Consider the following 19,279-nt stretch of genomic DNA (forward strand, 5'->3'; position numbering starts at 1 on the left):
GTAACATGAGCTTAACTGATGCCAGGTGCAGCGGCCAATCATCTCTTTCTTCTCGAACATACATCATTATAAAAAATACTGCCTTAATCAAACAATAACCCCACACGTTAGACCCACGACTAGCAAATGCTATGTTGGTAAGATAAATTTCTACAGCATCAAATGTCTGAAAATTGTTTTCAGTGAATACTTTGCGGAACAATTTCTCTGTCACTATTCGTTATGCCAGTGCAATCTGTGGATATTTCTTCCCACTTATGGGTGTTTGGAGATTCAGTCAAGATTTAGTCAAGCAGCTCCTCCAACTCACTGTTGGCCTACAGCGTTCCCATTGACCCCACAACTAATCTTTAAGCACATTTTTTACTTATCAAATGGAAGTAACTAGTGTAAACTGTTATTTTATGCATAAGGAACATAATTAAAAATCATAGTCCATGCTTACCGATGTAAATCAAACGGGTGTACATCATTTGTGCTTATGATGTTCGCACCTAGTGTATTACGCAGTTATTTTGTAGGTAAATTATGGTTTCTTAGTCTCCTTGTCTGTAACCTCTTCATGTATAGGTAAAATAATAAATTGTATGGATTTTAATGTATAAAATTTAATGGCCTTTAATAAATGTCATTCAGAAATACAATTAGTTCTGTTTGTATAGCGTGAAATTGCGAATTAATTTAAACTGCAATTATTTGCATAACCGACCAGATTGGCTGCCTTCTTGCGTATTATCTGGGATTTTATTTTTCGAATGATTCATTTCCAAAACCATTATTCTTCATAGCATAATCCTATGTTAGGCTGAAAAGATCCAAAGTCATGATTGTATCACCATATAGAATCACATGCTAAAAGCGGCGGCTATTTTGTATGCCATCTTGGATTTCTCAAAACCCAAAGATGCCAGCCCGGCATCATTTAGATTCTTCATCAGTAACATGTCCCCAAACAAAAATCTTTAACACTATACACCTAAACGTCGGTTATATGCCATTTTTCCGGACTTTAAATGACGTTTGTCTGGACAAAAATAGTATTATAGCTTTCCGAAGTAAAGACACCAACATAATGTTATATTAGTTTTAAGACACAACACATAAGGGAAGTTTGGATGTTTAAAATCATTAGTTAGATTTCCATTGGTTCTACAGACCGACGATGTGAATATTTCTCAATCTCACAACTAAAGACGATATGCAGTTGTTTATTGTGTGTTTTTGTTTCGTTTCGCTTTGCTTTCATTTTATCGTGTCTTGGAAAGTTATTGGAATTAAATTCAAAAGCATTCTCGCGTATTTCCTTTTTTCAGTTTGATTTGAATTGTGATGCTGAGAGTTTTAATTAACACTCTAGTTTTATAGTTATACATCTGGACTAAGTGCGAGAGTATGGCTACCTAAAACCGGTTTTAAACACATACGTTCTGCTGTTACGACCGTTACAAAGACGTAACCCCAGTTTTAACGATCGGTTTTTGTTTTGTCATGTTTTTTCTTCCGTGTCTAATTGCATTGAAATTTAGTACTTAGGTCAAAGTGAGGATAATCATAATGGCCTGTTGAAAAAGCTTCATTTTCACTTTATATTATAGTCTATATAATAGAAGTAAGTGGTAAATGTCAAGTCCTAACACGTTTACCTGTTTAAATCATTTATAGTTAAGTTTTTGTCTCGTGTATGTTTTTATTTAAGTGAAAGATGTTATTTAAATCGGTTATATCGATTTCAAGCAAAAAAAATGGTCTTTTTACTTGTCATGGACATCGGCAGCTTTTTACAGTTCGTTGGAATAAAAAATATGGCAACTGTTGTTGTGTACAAATATTAACAGTTTTACTGTGTATGTATACCGTATACCACGAAAATTATTCATTGTTAATACCTTAAAAGTTTTATTAACTAAGTCAGACGAAATATAATAGGATGAGGTTTACTTTGTAATTCTAAATAAAAACAATCGAAAATGTTATGACACTCACTAAATAAACAGACCATTTTTAACTAAATGAACCATGTTTATTGCACAATTTAATACTTTTAACAAAACATAATAATAACAGTAAATAGTACAAACAACTAAATGTAGTTTAAAACTAATAGATCGCAGCATACAAGAAGTACAAGCCCAATGTTTATTCAAACTATCCCGTCGCATGGTGACAAGGTCTGTAAAACGTGGTTCCGTTTCGTCATTTGAATATTCTCATTCTGAAATGATTAAATATGGAAATCGAAGATTACAAATAACTATTAAACACTGAATTTCCGTAAAAAGCAACTAATGCTCAGCAAACAATAAATGCAATTTTGAAATTTTAAGGACATTTAACAATTATTGAAATTAATCTTGACCGTACCAATCAAATAAGCGGTCTTGAATTCAGTATCTATTGATGTATTTCAAAGTTGTGTAGTTTCAAAGATAAACACAGACTTTGACAATAACCTTGACTCAAATCCGTATTTGCATCTCAGGTTCAACATTATTATGAACGTATCGATTTGAACAGGTCATGCTTGTGTATGGCATTTTGCCTTTTAATTAAATATCCCCGTGCGCAGTTTGATAAAGAGTTTTTATATCACAGCCAAATATGAAACACATTTTTGAATCTCATTAAGCAAGATAAGTAAGGCAACTGTATACAATTAAGAAATATAATACGTGAACTTAGATGAAACTTATTTTTAGTAAAATCTCTTTATTTGATAGTTGTTATTAAAAATATAATAAAATATATATATATATTTATTCGTTTTTAATTGTATTACAAACTGTGGTCAACGTAAAGTTATTCCACATTTACTGAAAATTTTATTATTCAGAGACATCATGTTTGTTCAAATTCATCAATAACAAGAAATATCTTTAAACAAGAGGGCCTGAAAGGCCCAAAGTCGCTCACCTGAGATAACAAGATATTATTGGGACGAATCTTCTGACCAAGTTTCACGAACATCGGAAAATAAATGTGGCCTCTAGAGTGTTAACAAGGTTTTACTATAGCCATATAAGGAAAAATGCCCCGCACCCTGGCAGCCATGTTTTTCAACCAGCCGGCATCATTTTTGAACTCATCCAAGATATTATTGCGATAAATCTTCTGACCAAGTTTCATGAAGATCGGACAGTAAATGTGGCCTCTAAAGTGTTAACAAGATTTTACTATAGCCATATAAGGAAAAATGCCCCGCCTCTTGAAAGCCTTTTTTCAAGCAAACATAATTATTTTCGAACTCATCCAAGATATCATTGAGACCAATCTTCTGACCAAATTTCATGAAGATTAGACAATAAATGTGACCTCAAGAGTGTTAACAAGGTTTTACTAGAGCCGTATAGAGCAATATAAGGAAAAATGCCCCGCCCCTGGTGGCCATGTTTTTAAAGCAACCAAAACCATTTTCGAACTCATCCAAGATATCATTGTGACAAATCTTTTGACCAAGTTTCATGATGATCGGAAAATAAATGTGACCTTTAGAGTGTTAACAAGGTTTTACTATAGCCATATAAGAAAAATAGCCCCTCCCCTGTGGTGGTCATGTTTTTCAACCAACCGGCATCATTTTTGAACTCGACCAAGATATTTTTGGGATGAATCTTCTGACAGAGTTTCATGAAGATCGGACTATAAATGTGGCCTCTAGAGTGTTAACAAGATGTAACTATAGCCTTATTTAGCCATATAAGGAAAAATGCCCCGCCCCTTGGCGGCCATGTTATTCAAGCAAACGTAACCATTTTCGAACTCATCCAAGATATCATTAAGACAAATCTTCTGACCATATTTCATCAAGATTGGACAATAAATGTGGCCTCTAGTGTCTTAACAAGGTTTTACAATAGCCATATTAGGAAAAATGCCCCGCCCCCTGGCGGCCATGATTTTTAACCAACCGGCATCATTTTCGAAGTCGTCCAAGATATTATTGGGATAAATCTTCTGACCCAGTTTCATCAAGATTGGACAATAAATGTGGCCTCTAGAGTGTTAAAAAGATTTTACTATAGCCATTTAAAGCCATATAAGGAAAACTGCCACGCCCCTTGGCAGCCATGTTTTTCAAGCAAAGGTTACCATTTTTGAACTAATCAAAGATATAAGTGGGACAAATCTTATGAGCAAGTTTCATGAAGATCGGAAAATAAATGTGGCCTCTAGAGTGTTAACAAGGTTTTACTATAGCCATATAAGGGAAAATGCCCCGCCCCTGTGGTGGTCATGTTTTTCAACCAACCGGCATCATTTTCGAACTCGTCCAAGATATTATTGGGATGAATCTTCTGACCAAGTTTCATGAAGATCTGACAATAAATGTGGCCTTTAGAGTGTAAACAAGATTTTACTATAGCCATATTAGGAAAAATGCCCCGCCCCTTGGCAGCCATGTTTTTCAAGCAAACGTAACCATTTTCAAACTCTTCCAAGACATCATTAAAACCAATCTTCTGACTAAATTTCATAAAGATTGGACAATAAATGTGGCCTCTAGAGAATGAACAAGGCAAATGTTGACGTCGCACAACGCACGACGGACAACTGACGACGGACAAAGGCGATTACAAAAGCTCACCATGAGCACGTTGTGCTCAGGTGAGCTAAAAAGATATACGGCGTTGATAGTTCAATGAATGAGATCAAAGATAGCGAATGTCTGTTTCTGTGCAGTTCTTAGCTGCATCACACGCAGTACGGGATGTTATGCGGAGTTTTCGCGGCTTATTTAACATTATTACATATTGCTGGTCATAAACCTATAGAAACGAAACAGAAAACCAAAAGCAGAATAGAAGTAAAATTAAAACATATGAGTCAACCGGCCACACACGAAGTATCCGTATTTATAGGCGCGTTCTTCGAACAAACCTGTTTTAGTGGTTTGTCGGGCATTGCCATTTGATTTGATTATTAACAGTATCGAGAATCACCGCGCTCATGCTTAATACATTAGTCAATATGGTGGAATAATTATTGCTAAATTAATTAAAAATAATATTTATCATTGTATTGTTGAAAACACATTAAGAATCTATTATTGACATACCGTAATATTTCTGGTCAAAAGAAAATTCCAGGTCACCTAGTTCACGGATAGCGTCTATATTATATAACGATTATTTTACTGGCCGCGAACTCCGGTGATGACCTGTATATAAACTCTATACCTCGCGGGTTGAAATGCAATCCATTAAAGTGAGGCCTCGCTTCCACTGCTCTTTATACTTTTACTAGTTTACATGTTGACAGAATATGGAAGTAAGTACTAAATTTGAGAACATAGCCCTTAAGTATAAACGCTTTTGCGCTGGTAATTCTATGAAAATAAAAGGTGCACGCACAAACTGTATTTATGTCGGGAATTGAGTGTAAAACTGTTCTATCTATTAAGCCTTTTCATTAGAGATAAAAAAAATTCATGCAGTAGAACAATGTTACAAAGACGCGGATATGTTTCCAATGTTCTGGTGGTATACTCAAATCAGCCAATGGAATAAATAAAGTGTATTCATTCGTACCTAGCCGCGGGAAATTTTATTTGAATTTTATTGGACACTTACAAAGGTCAGGTGAGGTGAAAAGCTGGCTTAATACAGCTACGCCGAAAAAAAGTCAAAGTGGGCGTTCTCTCCGGGTATAGTGAAAGTGTAATGCAGAAAAGCAATTATTTTAAATGTATTAAATTAGGTCCTGTGTAACAATGTTTAGAACCGCGTGGCTCAATTGCACGTATACAAGTTTAATGTACCTTCCAAACAATTACAAGCCCGTCGACGCCGCAGGACACTAAACTCTCTTCATCGCTATTCAATAATGCCTGAAATAAAAGCGTTATTGTTATCACTTGTTGCACTAGAATTCTGCCACCAGTGTTTCAATGAAATCTCATGTCAAAAAAGGTCGGCAGAAGAATTCGAAACTGCAGTTGTGTCGGCATTTTAGCATTAAATATTATTACCACATCATTCTTTGCTGATTAATTTTAGATAAGAGCATTCCATTACTTAAATACATAATCTATATAAAAGCGTGTTACATGTAGGGCTAGGAATAATCTTGTCGCTATAAAGTTCATTTACCATTTGAATAATGATTATAATCTTTAATTTCAACATTCCTATCCTTGACTACAATCGTCCTTGTAAAAATATTTGTCCATGTATATAAAAATGAAGTGCTTACATTAAAATTGTATAAATCTACTTTAAAAATGATGGCCACACCTAATTTGCTTTTACATTTAACTATATTGCATTATAAAATTATTTAATTTCTTAACAGACACATTTGGGAAGGACCGATGGGATGGGTCTTAAAAGCAAAATAATTTTAGTCTGATTCATTTCCTGCACGTGCTATTGCCTTTAAACATCGTGATATTGTAGGTGTATTTTACTCAATTAATAATAGTAGGATTGTCATATGTTTTATTGATGCAATTACCAAGTCGCTAAATAAACGATCGCTTCGAACACTTATTTTCATACATGATACGCTTATTTCGTTACTACAATACTCTTTGTATTGCAAGTCCATATGTTTGTTATAAAGCGATATCTAACTGGCCAAGACTTTGAGGAGGCGCTGTTTCTAATACTAAAATAATCGTCGTAGTTGTCGTAGTAGTAGAAGTCGTAGTCGTAATAGTAGTCGTCGTCGTCGGCGTCGTCGACGGCGTCGTCGACGACGTCGTCGTAGTAGTAGTAGTGGTAGTGGTAGTAGTAGTAGTAGTAGTAGTAGTAGTAGTAGTAGTAGTAGTAGTTGTAGTAGTAGAAGTAGTAGTAGTAGTAGTAGTAGTAGTAGTAGTAGTAGTAGTAGTAGTAGTAGTAGTAGTAGTAGTAGTAGTAGTAGTAGTAGTAGTAGTAGTAGTAGTAGTAGTAGCAGTAGCAGTAGAATTAGTAGTAGTAGTAGAAGTAGCGGCAGTAGCAGCAGCAGCAGTAGAAGTAAAATCCTGAGTTGACAAGGTTAACATGTGCTTGCAATGCTCCATTATTTGGCCGAGTTTACACGTACCTGTACTGGCCCATCGTGTGCCAGGCATTCACCCACCAGGGAAACTTTCAGTTCATCCATGTGTGGCCATATGTCATAAAATCTATTTAACAAAGAAAGGAGTCTGCAGGTAAAATCATATTTGTCAATTGCATATCCGACTGCATACACAGAAACTTGATTTACTATTAAATATACTCAGTAAAAGAAAAGGTATTTTTTGTAAGTTACAACGCTTTGTCATTGAGCAATCTTTCATTAACGTCATTTAAATGATTAAACCAAAAAAATAATATTTGGACTCGTCTAAAATAAAACATTATTTGCTATAGATATGAACAAGGTATTTTAAACGCTTCAGGTACGTTAATTATACAATTAAATTGCAACTTATCAATAAAGTGCGTAATAAAGGCTGCATTCTTTTAACCGAATTGGATGAATAACCCCATAATTTTAGTCAGGGGTGTTGTTTCAATTGTTTAAATATAATGTTTACATCTAAATTTCGAATCTGTGAAAATGGTGTGACTTATTTCAGATTTTCAGGCTGCACACAAGTCTCTTTACATGTCATTGAAACAATTGGTCAGATTCAAGGCCCGTGCTTTAAGGCTTATCTGTGGTGATAAATAACGCTATTACATTTTGAAGTAATTTCAATAACTTCCAAGGTATATGCACATGCCTGCTCGTGTTTGAGCCGGTCTGATGGAGGATCTTGGCCGCCTCTCCGCGGCTTCCGACAAGACTGTCCCGAATGATATCCTCGCAGCTCCACAGCCGGATGGAACCATCCACGGCACCCGTGCACAGGAATAGGCTAAGAGAATAAATGAAGGCATTGGGGAGATCAATGTTAAACCTCGGACATTTTACCAAAAATGGACCGTACGAATAACGATAAGCCACCGTTTCGCACGTACGTACGGGGCTTCTGGTAATTAGATTTAAGAGTAACCCCACTTTGTTTAACAGTAGACTAGTTTTGCTTACCGTGAATGGAAGAAGCCCTTAAAAATACATGCGATAAGCACATAATTTATGCGCATATATTTCATGATAAGCATATAAATGAGGCCGAGTTACCTAATAAAACATTAACATTTTAAATGAATATTTAGAATAAATGATATTCATGAAATTATTTCAAAAACAACACGCAGGTTTTCTTATACAAGGGAAAATACTCTCTTACAGAGGAGTTAATTCTGAAAACAAAGTTAAATCCCCTGTTAATACATTGTCAAAGTAGCAATCGTGGTACACTAAACAACACAACTGTTTTAAACCCTTTGGCTAAACACCATGAACGTCATTTCAAAAAAGGAGTAACAAACACAATTTTTCTTTCAATCCACGTAACATACCCATCACATGCAAACGTAATATGGTTTATCTTGGAATGATGAGCGTTGGTCTTGTGTAATATCTCTTCACCGATATCGGTGTCATAAATAGCAAATCCAGTCCCAATAGCTGCACATAAGTAACGCTGAAATATAAAATATCAATTATATCCCTACATTATTTCGAATTCATCTTATTTGATGTATAATGCAAGTGCTTGGAAATCTTGGTTCAGCAGTTACTTGTTGAATTGATATTACTAATGGCGACTTTGAACAGGATTAAATCTAGACAGTGCAGCTCAATTCTTTTTATGTTGAAATCAGTTTTATTATATACAGTCCACTCTCGTTATCTCGACATCGGATATCTCAATATTCTCGATATGTCGAAGTAAGCTCAATGTCCCAACTTTTTTCCTTCTTTATCTATATAAATAAACATCGCATATGTCGATTTTCGTTATGTCGAATAATTCGATATCTCGATATAAAACTTTGTCCCGAGTCCCGATTTTACATGTTTTTACTGTGGTTTATCTCGAAGTGCGAATAACTGTTCCAGTGTCAGCAAAAGGTGGGAAATTTTTCCTTTGATACTTCACCGTTCCGCTCCGCCCGGCTGCTCCCGATACTGTGCGGTAGGAAATCGATCCGTTAATTGCATCAATAATCACACGTGTGTAATGTCGTTAGCCATTAACACTTGAGTAAGGTCTGTCACTTTAACTGTCACTTTAACATCAATTAACTGCAATTAATATACAGCCTGCCGAAAGGCCGAAATACTAATTGTTTTTACAAACAATATTCCAAAATGCATTGAGTTATATTTTTACTAATAATCGATTGAACTTTGCATTTCAAACTACAAAATGTACATGTACAGTTCAGTATTCCGGAACGTGATTTACGCATGATCAGATGGAAAACCCTCGTCTTGATTGGACGTCAATTGCATCATAACTTTAAATAGCAACATTACCGGATGATTTCTCGACAGTTTAGAAATATTATAACCGCATGCAATTATGTTATACTTAAAGCGTCATTTAAAGCATTTAAATAGCAAAATTAATCGTGCCTCGTAAAAACGCGTATATATCAGGTAGAGAGTATTATTCCACACGGTGACGGCTTTAGTTAGACCTCTTAGCTGGTATTTAGATGTTAAAAACAAGGTAAATTTTCGTCTCATATTTCTTTGAAAACGCCTAATCGAATATCTCGAACTCTCGTTATCTCGATATTTTTTCTTGTTCCCGCCGACTTCGAGATAACGAGAGTCAACTGTATCTACTATTCCTGAAAATAATATGTTGAAAACATGCAAGTATGAAAGACGAATCGCTATCCCAATTGATCGCTAGCAATCATCCCGAGGAGTTTTATAATTGAGCCCGAATGCAAAAAACGTTTGAAGGTGAACTGCAAGTGTTGAAGACGATACGCTTGTATCAGGTTTACTAATTATGGACTCTAAATAATAATTAGGTGTCTGCATACGGGGTAAGGTGCACTTTAATTGTAATTATTGTTAGATGAATGGGGATACACATTCTAAGGAATTTGGCAGTGCAGAAGGCAGGTCATCGTTTGTGATGCAGTCATAGAAAATACAGCATTTTTTAACATTCTATGCAAATGAGTAAGAAAAAAATTCACTTCAATATTAGAAATGCATAGTAATGAAAAATCTTAGGTCATAGACAAACTAAGGATAGCTGGTGGTTTATACTATTTAATTAAGATTAACAATTCAGTTTGCGTCCTAAAAGTGCCCATTGTTTAATTAATAGTGCATTTGTATTAACAAGTGGCAATAACTCTAATGCACGGACTCTAGATTACATCAGTATACACTCCGTGCTCTAATGATATGGATAGTTTTCAAACTTGCAATCTAATGGTTATAGTTGATCTAAGCAAGATTGATGCAGAGTGAATAAAAAGGAGTCTCTGTCCTAAAGTGTGCTCAATGTGTGTATCAGCAAAAGGGCATAACTACATGTACATGATTCTGAAATATGCTTAGAAATCACTTCAGCACATATCTTATTTCCATAAACACAATGTGAAAGATTAGAAAAGAACAGGATAAAACGCATAACAATTAATACAGTATTTTGATTTGCATTGACCAAAACAGCAATGTGCACTTTTGGCGAACACACAAATATTCCTGCTCAAAATGCACACATGTAGAAATAATATATCTGTCCTACGTAGAAAACAAACCAAATTCTATTACATACAATTTGATCTACCATGTCTGACAATTGTGATTTTATCGAAATTATTACAATGTTTTACCATTTGTTAAAATTATTGCTACATGTGTATGTATTACCTCGTGTAAACACATCATACATTGCACGCTGTATGGGAATGTTTTATTAGGTCCCTCGGGCTCACTAACAACATTGAAGGACCTGTGCGACAGCAGACTGTCCGTTCGCCAAAGTTTGATAGTGCCATCTAGTGATGCGCTGGCAAAAACGTCCTCTGGATAGACAAAGCACTCAACAAATATAATGAAACTGCAATTTATAATATTCTGCATTGTCTGCTTCAAATGAATAACACTGTGAAAGGCCCAAAGTCGCTCACCTGAGATAACAAGATATTATTGGGACAAATCTTCTGACCAATTTTAATGAAGATCGGAAAATAAATGTGGCCTCTAGAGTGTTAACGAGGTTTTACTGTAGCCATATAAGGAAAAATGCCCCGCCCCCTGGCAGTCATGTTATTCAACCAACCGGCATTATTTTTTAACTTGTCCAAGATATTATCGGGATGAATCTTCTGACCAAGTTTCATGATGATTGGAAAATAAATGTGGCCTCTAGAGTGTTAACAAGATTTTACTATAGCCATATAAGAAAAAATGCCCCCCCCCCCTTGGAAGCCATGTTTTTCAAGCAAACATAATTATTTTTGACCTTATCCAAAATATCATTGAGACCAATCTTCTGAACAAATTTCATGAAGATTGGACAATAAATGTGGCCTCTAGAGTGTTAACAAGGTTTTACTACATGTATAGCCGTATATAGCCATATATGGAAAAATGCCCCCCCCCCCCTGGTGGCCATGTTTTTCAAGCAACCAAAACCATTTTCGAACTCATCCAAGATATCATTGGGACAAATTTTCTGACCAAGTTTCATGATGATCGGAAAATAAAAGTGACCTCTAGAGTGTTAACAAGGTTTTACTAAAGCCATATAAGGAAAAATGCCCCGCCCACCGTGGTGGCCATGTTTTTGAACCAACCGACATCATTTTCGAACTCATCCAAGATATTATTGGGATGAATCTTCAAACTGAGTTTTATGAAGATCGGATTATAAATGTGGCCTCTAGAGTGTGAACAAGATTTTACTATAGCCATTTTAGGAAAAATGTCCCGCCCCTTGGCAGCAATGTTTTTCAAGCAAAGGTTACCATTTTCAAACTTATCCAAGATATCATTGGGACAAATCTTCTGACCAAGATTCATGATTATCGGAAAATAAATGTGGCCTCTACATGTAGAGTGTTAACAAGGTTTTACTAAAGCCATTTTAGGAAAAATGCCCCGCCCCCTTGGGGCCATGTTTTTCAACCAACCGGCATCATTTTCAAACTCGTCCAAGATATTATTGGGATAATCATTCTGACCAAGTTTCATGAAGATTGGACAATAAATGTAGCCTCTAGAGTGTTAACAAGATTTTACTATAGCCATATATAGCCATATAAAGAAAAATGCCCCACCCTTGGCAGCCATGTTTTTCGAGCAAAAGTTACCATTTTTGAACTCATTCAAGATATCATTGGGACAAATCTTCTGAGCAAGTTTCATGAAGGTTGGAAAATTAATGTGGCCTCTAGAGTGTTAACAAGGTTTTACTATAGCCATAGAAGGAAAAATGCCCCGCCCCCTGGTGGCCATGTTTTTCAACCAACCGACATCATTTTCGAACTCATCCAAGATGTTATTGGTATGAATCTTCTGAATAAGTTTTTTGAAGATCAGACAATAAATGTGGCCTCTAGAGTGTTAACAAGATTTTACTATAGCCATATACATGTATAGCCATATAAGGTAAAATGCCCCACCCATTGGCAGCCATGTCTTTCAAGCAAACGTAACCATTTTCAAACTCATCCATGATATCATTGAAACCAATCTTCTGACCAAATTTCATGAAGATTGGACAATAAATGTGGCCTCTAGAGAGTAAACGAGGCAAATGTTGACGCAGCACTACACATGACGGACAAAAGACGATCACAAAAGCTCACCATGAGCACATTGTGCTCAGGTGAGCTAAAACTTTGTCATGCAGTTACATAATTTTGGTCACATAATGTGAGAATCGAAGTAGTTTTGTCAACAGCCTTGTCGATCTCTTAACAATTAAGTCTGTCGTGTAGGCATAGTAATTACTAACAATGATACAGTCCTGACAACATATGGTAAAGTACTTACTATCAATTCATGTCATCTGCATCTCTGCTCAATGGCAGATACATAAAAACATGTTCTTCAACAACATCTAACACATAAAAAATGTCAATACCTTTAGAATAATTATAAATATTAAATACATTATTGTTTTTAAAAAGCACATACATTTAACAAATACTTTGTTTAGAATGTTTACGTAGTGCATTTAACATTTGCATTTATAGCTATAAGAATCTGATCAATAAAGCCCTCTACTGGATCATGGTTAAAGAAATGACTAACCTTGAATGTTAATAAGACTTTTCACTGGTTCCCTGTGAGGTGGCAGTTGCTTTATTAAACTGAGAGCACCATCCGCGCCAATAACAAACACAGCTAAAACACAGAAAATAAACAGCCATAAATCATGAGAACATAACAAAGTTTCAAAATAATACATAGATGGTTGTGTTTTTCTCACATATATTAAAACATTATGATAGCACAATATGGATCCGATTAAATAGATAGCAAAATTTAAATACATATGTACCCTATACTAAACTGCTAAATGACTAAATGAAGAATAGAGTGACGAAATATTAGGTATTATTAGTATTATTATTATTATAGACTAAATAGGACACATCATTACCCACGCTCAAACTTACATGCAATAATAAAATAACATACCAAGGTTTTTTTCACTGGCAGTTATAAGTCTGGCATTCTTTATTTGCAGCATGAAATTAATGTTTTCTGAAATCAAATATAAAATCCATACTAATTTAAAAAAAATACATTTCTGAAATCACAAAATATTCCTACATGCATCTTAAAATTCTTATATGTGAGATATACATTCTTGCACCCAACCTTTGCAAAAATATATTTATGAAAACAATAACTGTTGATAAGATACACATTCTTTTTTTGTTATCTTTATGTTATACTCAGCCATATAGAACTAGCCATCGTGGCTGAAATAAATGACCTGAATTGGTTTGAACAAAATACAGAAACACACTGTTTTCAGTCACTTGCACAATATCTTACTTTCTTCCTCTGCCTGCCCTGTCCATGTTGTCAATAATGTCCCTTTATTTGACCAGAGACATAGGTTCTCTCCCCCTGAACAGAAACTTTTAGTGTTTTCAAGCAAAAGCAGGCACTGAAAAAAATGCAGCAAAGCATTTTCATCATTATAGTAAATTCATAACAAGTTGTAATGTTAGCGGAATGTATTATAGAAAAAACGTCAAATATACATAAATGTGAACTGTACACAACACTATAATACGTCTAACAAACGTTTTTTATCACAAACAAGTGCTGTCACCATAGGATGACTTATGCCCCCAATAAATGCTTGATAGAAGTTATGAGCTTTTTTCGAAACCTAAACACAGATTTCGAAACCTAAATGCGGACCCTAAGTTCAAGGTCAAGGTCACAGGGGTCAAAATTTGTGTGCGTATGGAAAGGCCTTCTCCGTATACACATGCATACCAAATATGAAGGTTATATCTAAAAGGACATAGAAGTTATGAGCATTTTTTAAAACCTAAACGCAGATTTCGAAACCTAAACGCGGACCCTAAGTTCAAGGTCAAAGTCACAGGGCTAAAAATGTGTGTGGGTATGGAAAGGCCTTGTCCAAATACACATGCATACCAAATATGAAGGTTATATCTCAAGGGACATAGAAGTTATGAGCATTTTCGAAACCTAAACGCAGATTTCGAAACCTAAACGCGGACCCTAAGTTCAAGGTCACAGGGGTTAAAATGTTTGTGCGAATGGAAAGGCCTAGTCCATATACACATGCATACCAAATATGAAGGTTATATCTCAAGGGACATAGAAGTTATGAGCATTTTTCGAAACCTAAATGCAGATTTCGAAACATAAACGCAGATCCTACGTTCAAGGTCAAGGTCAAAGGGGTAAAAAAATTGTGCGTATGGAAAGGCCTTGTCCATATTCACATGCATACCAAATATGAAGGTTAAATCTCAAGGGACATAGAAGTTGTGAGCATTTTTCGAAACCTAAACGCAGATTTCGAAACCTTAACGCGGACCCTAAGTTCAAGGTCAAGGTCACATGGGTAAAAATTGTGTGCGCATGAAAAGGCCTTGTCCATTTACACATGCATACCAAATATGAAGGTTATATCTCAAGAGACATAGAAGTTATGAGCTTTTCGAAACCTAAACGCAAAATGTGACGTAAAGACAGACAGACAGTCTGATCACTATATGCCACCTTTTCTTCAAAAAGGGGGCATAAAAATCATTATATTGTTATTTTGGAGAGAAAGAACTGTTCAAGCAATGAATCAAATTTAATTAATTAGAGCTGTGAATGCTTACGTCATATACATGTTTGCAGAAAGTACAAAGATATTTATTTATAATAATGAAGTCAAACTAATTACCCGCACAGATGTCTGATGCTCTGTTAAGACATCTAGGCAGTCGCCTGTATCTAAGTCCCATATCTGTACAATTTAATAACAATATTAGTGACTAAACAATCTCGTTTAAGCATATATAAGACAATTTAAAAAGCAATTCATAGATTTTAATTGTTTTTAATAAACAGCAACAACAAAAAATTGATCTTTAGCAAACCAAAATACCTTGCAAAATGAAAACAAATTATTGACGCAACTTAGTTTGTGAAAAATAAACTGCATTACCCGTATTTGTTTATCCGATGAGCTTGTAACAAGTCTATGTGTATGTGAATGGCTTGGAAGTTGCATCATGTGTGTTATGGGTCGAGAATGGCCACAAAGGGTCACTAGTCTATAACCAAACTGTATATCCCACACTATTGCAAGGCAGTCATCAGCTGCTGTGACACATCTGGAAAAAAACATATCTAAATAAAATAGCACGTATTCAGAACTATACTCATCTCTATATGCCAGGAACATTTTACATTTATAGGTACTTGTGTTACATTAATCTTTGAATATTTATAAAAGCATGAAGTCAATTATATGAGAATTGAAATAGATAACCCCAGAGACTTAGGTAAATTCCATGTGTCAATCAAGGTAAAGTACACTTTTTACAAACTTCCTTATAACAACCATGATTTGGCTGGCGATATTGGTATGATTGGTTAATTCTTGAGGAATTTAAAAACATGAACAGAACTAAGAAGATTTTGTACCAAGAAAAGCAATATAATAATTGTTATATGCGAGTGAAAGAATGTTCTGCTGTACAGTCAATAACTTATTCATGTTCAAAAGACATTTACACGTTTTTAAAATCCCAACTTTTCAGGTCAGATTTGTTCAGACTGCATATAAACCCAGTATTTTGGTCTAATAACAATTATGAGTAAATGTGTTGGTAATGTAAACTTGGTCGTTAGGAGTTTAATAGCAGTAAAACAACATTTGATTAACGTGACCATTATACAAGAGTAAATTTCTAAATCTTGAACTAACATTTTCTTGAATTAACATTTTTGGTTTCATAGTTACATGTATGAATTTGTTTTAGAGTGGAAAAGTATCATGATTACAGTAAGACTGTTTGAAAAGTGCTATGATATCCAAATTCAACCTTTTCAATATTACCTTTTTGAATCGATCTTTATTAGCAGATTCACAATATCCTTGTGATGCTCTAGGAAGAGCAGTTCTGTGAACGGATTATATGGCTGCACTTCCTTTATCTCTTCTACATGGTCTTCTTTCTGAGAAAAGAATTGATTACAAAAAATGCATATAGAATAACAGTGATTGAAAATAGCAAACTCCCAATCCCAGATAAAACTTTTAATCAGGCTTTCTCAGATTATATTGCTCTTATATATATCTCATTAATAATACAACATTTTCAGCTTTGTTAATTTAAAGGAAGGAGTTCACATAACAGCAAAGTAAAGCCTTGACAAATTCAATTAAACCATCCCTTATTCTCATAGTATGGTCTCTCCTCATAGTATCCTCGCTTTAAAAAAAAAAAGTGCTGGAAAGTGTATGTTTTTCAATAGTTAGAAGTTTTGATGTATTTGATGGTTATCCATGACTATTACAATGATCCTTCACATGGTATCCGGTGTCCATTGGAAAGTAGGTCATGTTTATTCCAGGGTGATGCTATGAATTTTAAATAACGTAAGATACAATTATGTTAAGTTTATTTATGGATTTATAGTTGATTTATCAAATATTTTTTATGCTGCTTATTTTTTCAAAAAAATTAAAAATATTTTAAGAACAACATGAGCAAGAGTTTTGTTTTTCCATTAAGATACTATTTTTTGAACAAGCACATGCACATAGCAACACACCTTAGCAACCAATTAGAAGGGTCGATATAATGAGAACTATTGTACTTTGTCAAAACAATGACATTTAAATGCAGTTTTCGGTGTTGTGTCCAATAATACACATTTAACTATAGATTGACATACAACACATGGGTATTTTTGTATTTGTTAACTTTCAAAATTAGTTTGTATTCATAAAGAGGGCCGATACTACAGATAGACATGCTAATGCAGTTGTTTAATAAATTAATGATTGTTTTCTTGATATCAGTATAGATATGTTTTTGTAGTAAAAAAATGTTTAAAAAGTCTCATTGCATAATATTTAACATCAATTCACATTGTTTCATAAAATACACTGGTTTTGTATTGTTTGCATGTGTGGGTATTTAGACTTAGAGGTCTACAATTTATTTAATCAGCTAACAGGCTTCCTGAAAAGGCCGGACCGCCGGTCTTGTCCGGCAAAATTTTTTATGGTCCGGCGAAGTTTCTAATATCGCCGGTCCATGTGCCAGGCAAAATAAATTATGACTAAAAACCGAAAAGTCAAATACTTGCCAAAGAAAGAAAACTCCCCCATTAATTTCTAGCCTTTTTGTCATGAAGAACACTAACGTGTCACTAGTTCTTAAGAGTGCTCTCCCTTTGTTGTTTTTTCGACAACATCAATTTCATTGGTCTGACATATTACCGTGCCATATCAAAACAATCAATATGAAGCGAAACTGTAAACATTTAAACAGGATTATGGAAACATCACAGTTTACTTCGGAACCAAGAATGCACATGAGCAGAGACTTGTTGAAATGTGCGAGTGAAACTCGTTAGTTAAACACGATTCTTTTCAATCCCCTGAAAATCTTTGTAAATTAAGCATTTTCAATCCCCTGAAAATCTCCGTAAATTAAGCATTTTGATGTGAGGCCTTCTTGTCCCCAGACATAAATCTGATAAAAAAAAGCCTATTACATGCATCTGATCCCTATAAAAATATTTTTCTTCCTTTGAGTCTGACTAAAATTTAAAGCTGTTGTCCATGATACACTGTAATCACTAGAACATGCAAGTGTTTTGTTTTACTTTATCAAGTTTACTTATACCCAGGCTGCACATTGCACTAAATATGAGTTAAACTTTACTTAATTTTTCAATTATAAACTCATGCTGTTCGGTCAGGTGAATTTTTGTCCAGACAGGCTAACTTTTCCATCAGCCTGTCCGGTTGACAGGCATTTTTGGGGACTTTTCAGGAAGCCTGAGCTAAGCAACAAAATTGTAAAAAGAGTCCTATGTTAATAGAAATTTTGCATGATAAATGTTTTAAACAATGTGAATATTACACAGCATTTACCAGTAACAGAATGCATAAAGATATGTTATCATAAAGAACACATTTTACACATTAATACTTTAATAATCATAATGTTACATTTCGTTTCTCGTTTTTCTCTGTGCTCGACCAAAGTCTCTTCAACATTGACATGGTCGAAACTGTAATTAAATCACAATGCGATAAATAAAACGCATTTTAAATTACGATATCAATATCTCAAACGTTTCGAAATAAGAAATAGTTGATTCATGCATGAAATAAGATTGTATTAAATTGAGAACATATACTTAAATATCATTTAACGTATATAAACCAGTTCGCACAAATTATAATGAGTGTCAATTTTAAAACTAAGGGCGGTAACTGCTATTTGAATATTAAAAAATACGGTCTTTGTACGATTTAGTGGGTCGCACTAAAACGCGGACCAATCTGCAGACGCTATAGATTATATAGTGATCTGCGGACCATATAGACAAAGAAGGAATGTTGAATCTGCGGACGATATAGGCAAAGAAGGATTATATCGAATCATGAACAAAGAAGGAAATGGGAAGACGATATGGATTGTAAGTGAACAATGGTTTTGCAATTGTTCACTTGTTATGTTTTTGTACTTGAATATTTGAAAGTAAAAAGTTATTTTGCTTTTATTGTAGGAAATTCACATTGTTTTTCATAAACACCAACATAAGTAGATTTAATGGTTTAGTAACAATACAGTAAAGAATCACAATCATAAAAGAATCATAATAAACACAATGACAAGCAGGAATATATAACTATAGAATATTAATGTAGGTTGCAATTTGCGCAAACAGTACATATACAAAGAAGGAATCTGCGGACCATATATAC

At 34.6% G+C, this 19,279-nt stretch overlaps 1 protein-coding gene across 1 annotated transcript; it reads right to left on the reverse strand.

The window, feature by feature from the left end:
- Positions 1 to 2,019: 2,019 nt before the first annotated feature.
- On the reverse strand, positions 2,020 to 18,777 carry LOC127880226 (WD repeat-containing protein 41-like). Its single transcript, XM_052427515.1, has 14 exons — positions 18,709 to 18,777; positions 18,518 to 18,579; positions 16,388 to 16,506; positions 15,491 to 15,659; positions 15,227 to 15,289; positions 13,843 to 13,957; positions 13,480 to 13,545; positions 13,090 to 13,182; positions 10,699 to 10,853; positions 8,370 to 8,494; positions 7,688 to 7,822; positions 7,021 to 7,102; positions 5,756 to 5,824; positions 2,020 to 2,212 (listed from the first exon to the last, which is right to left on the reverse strand). The coding sequence occupies exons 2-14, from the start codon at positions 18,569 to 18,571 to the stop codon at positions 2,141 to 2,143; spliced, it is 1,317 nt and encodes a 438-aa protein (XP_052283475.1). The 5' UTR covers positions 18,572 to 18,579; positions 18,709 to 18,777; the 3' UTR covers positions 2,020 to 2,140.
- Between the last annotated feature and the right edge of the window lie 502 nt (positions 18,778 to 19,279).

Source organism: Dreissena polymorpha, chromosome 4, assembly GCF_020536995.1.
Source record: "Dreissena polymorpha isolate Duluth1 chromosome 4, UMN_Dpol_1.0, whole genome shotgun sequence".
Taxonomy (NCBI): Eukaryota; Metazoa; Mollusca; class Bivalvia; order Myida; family Dreissenidae; genus Dreissena; species Dreissena polymorpha.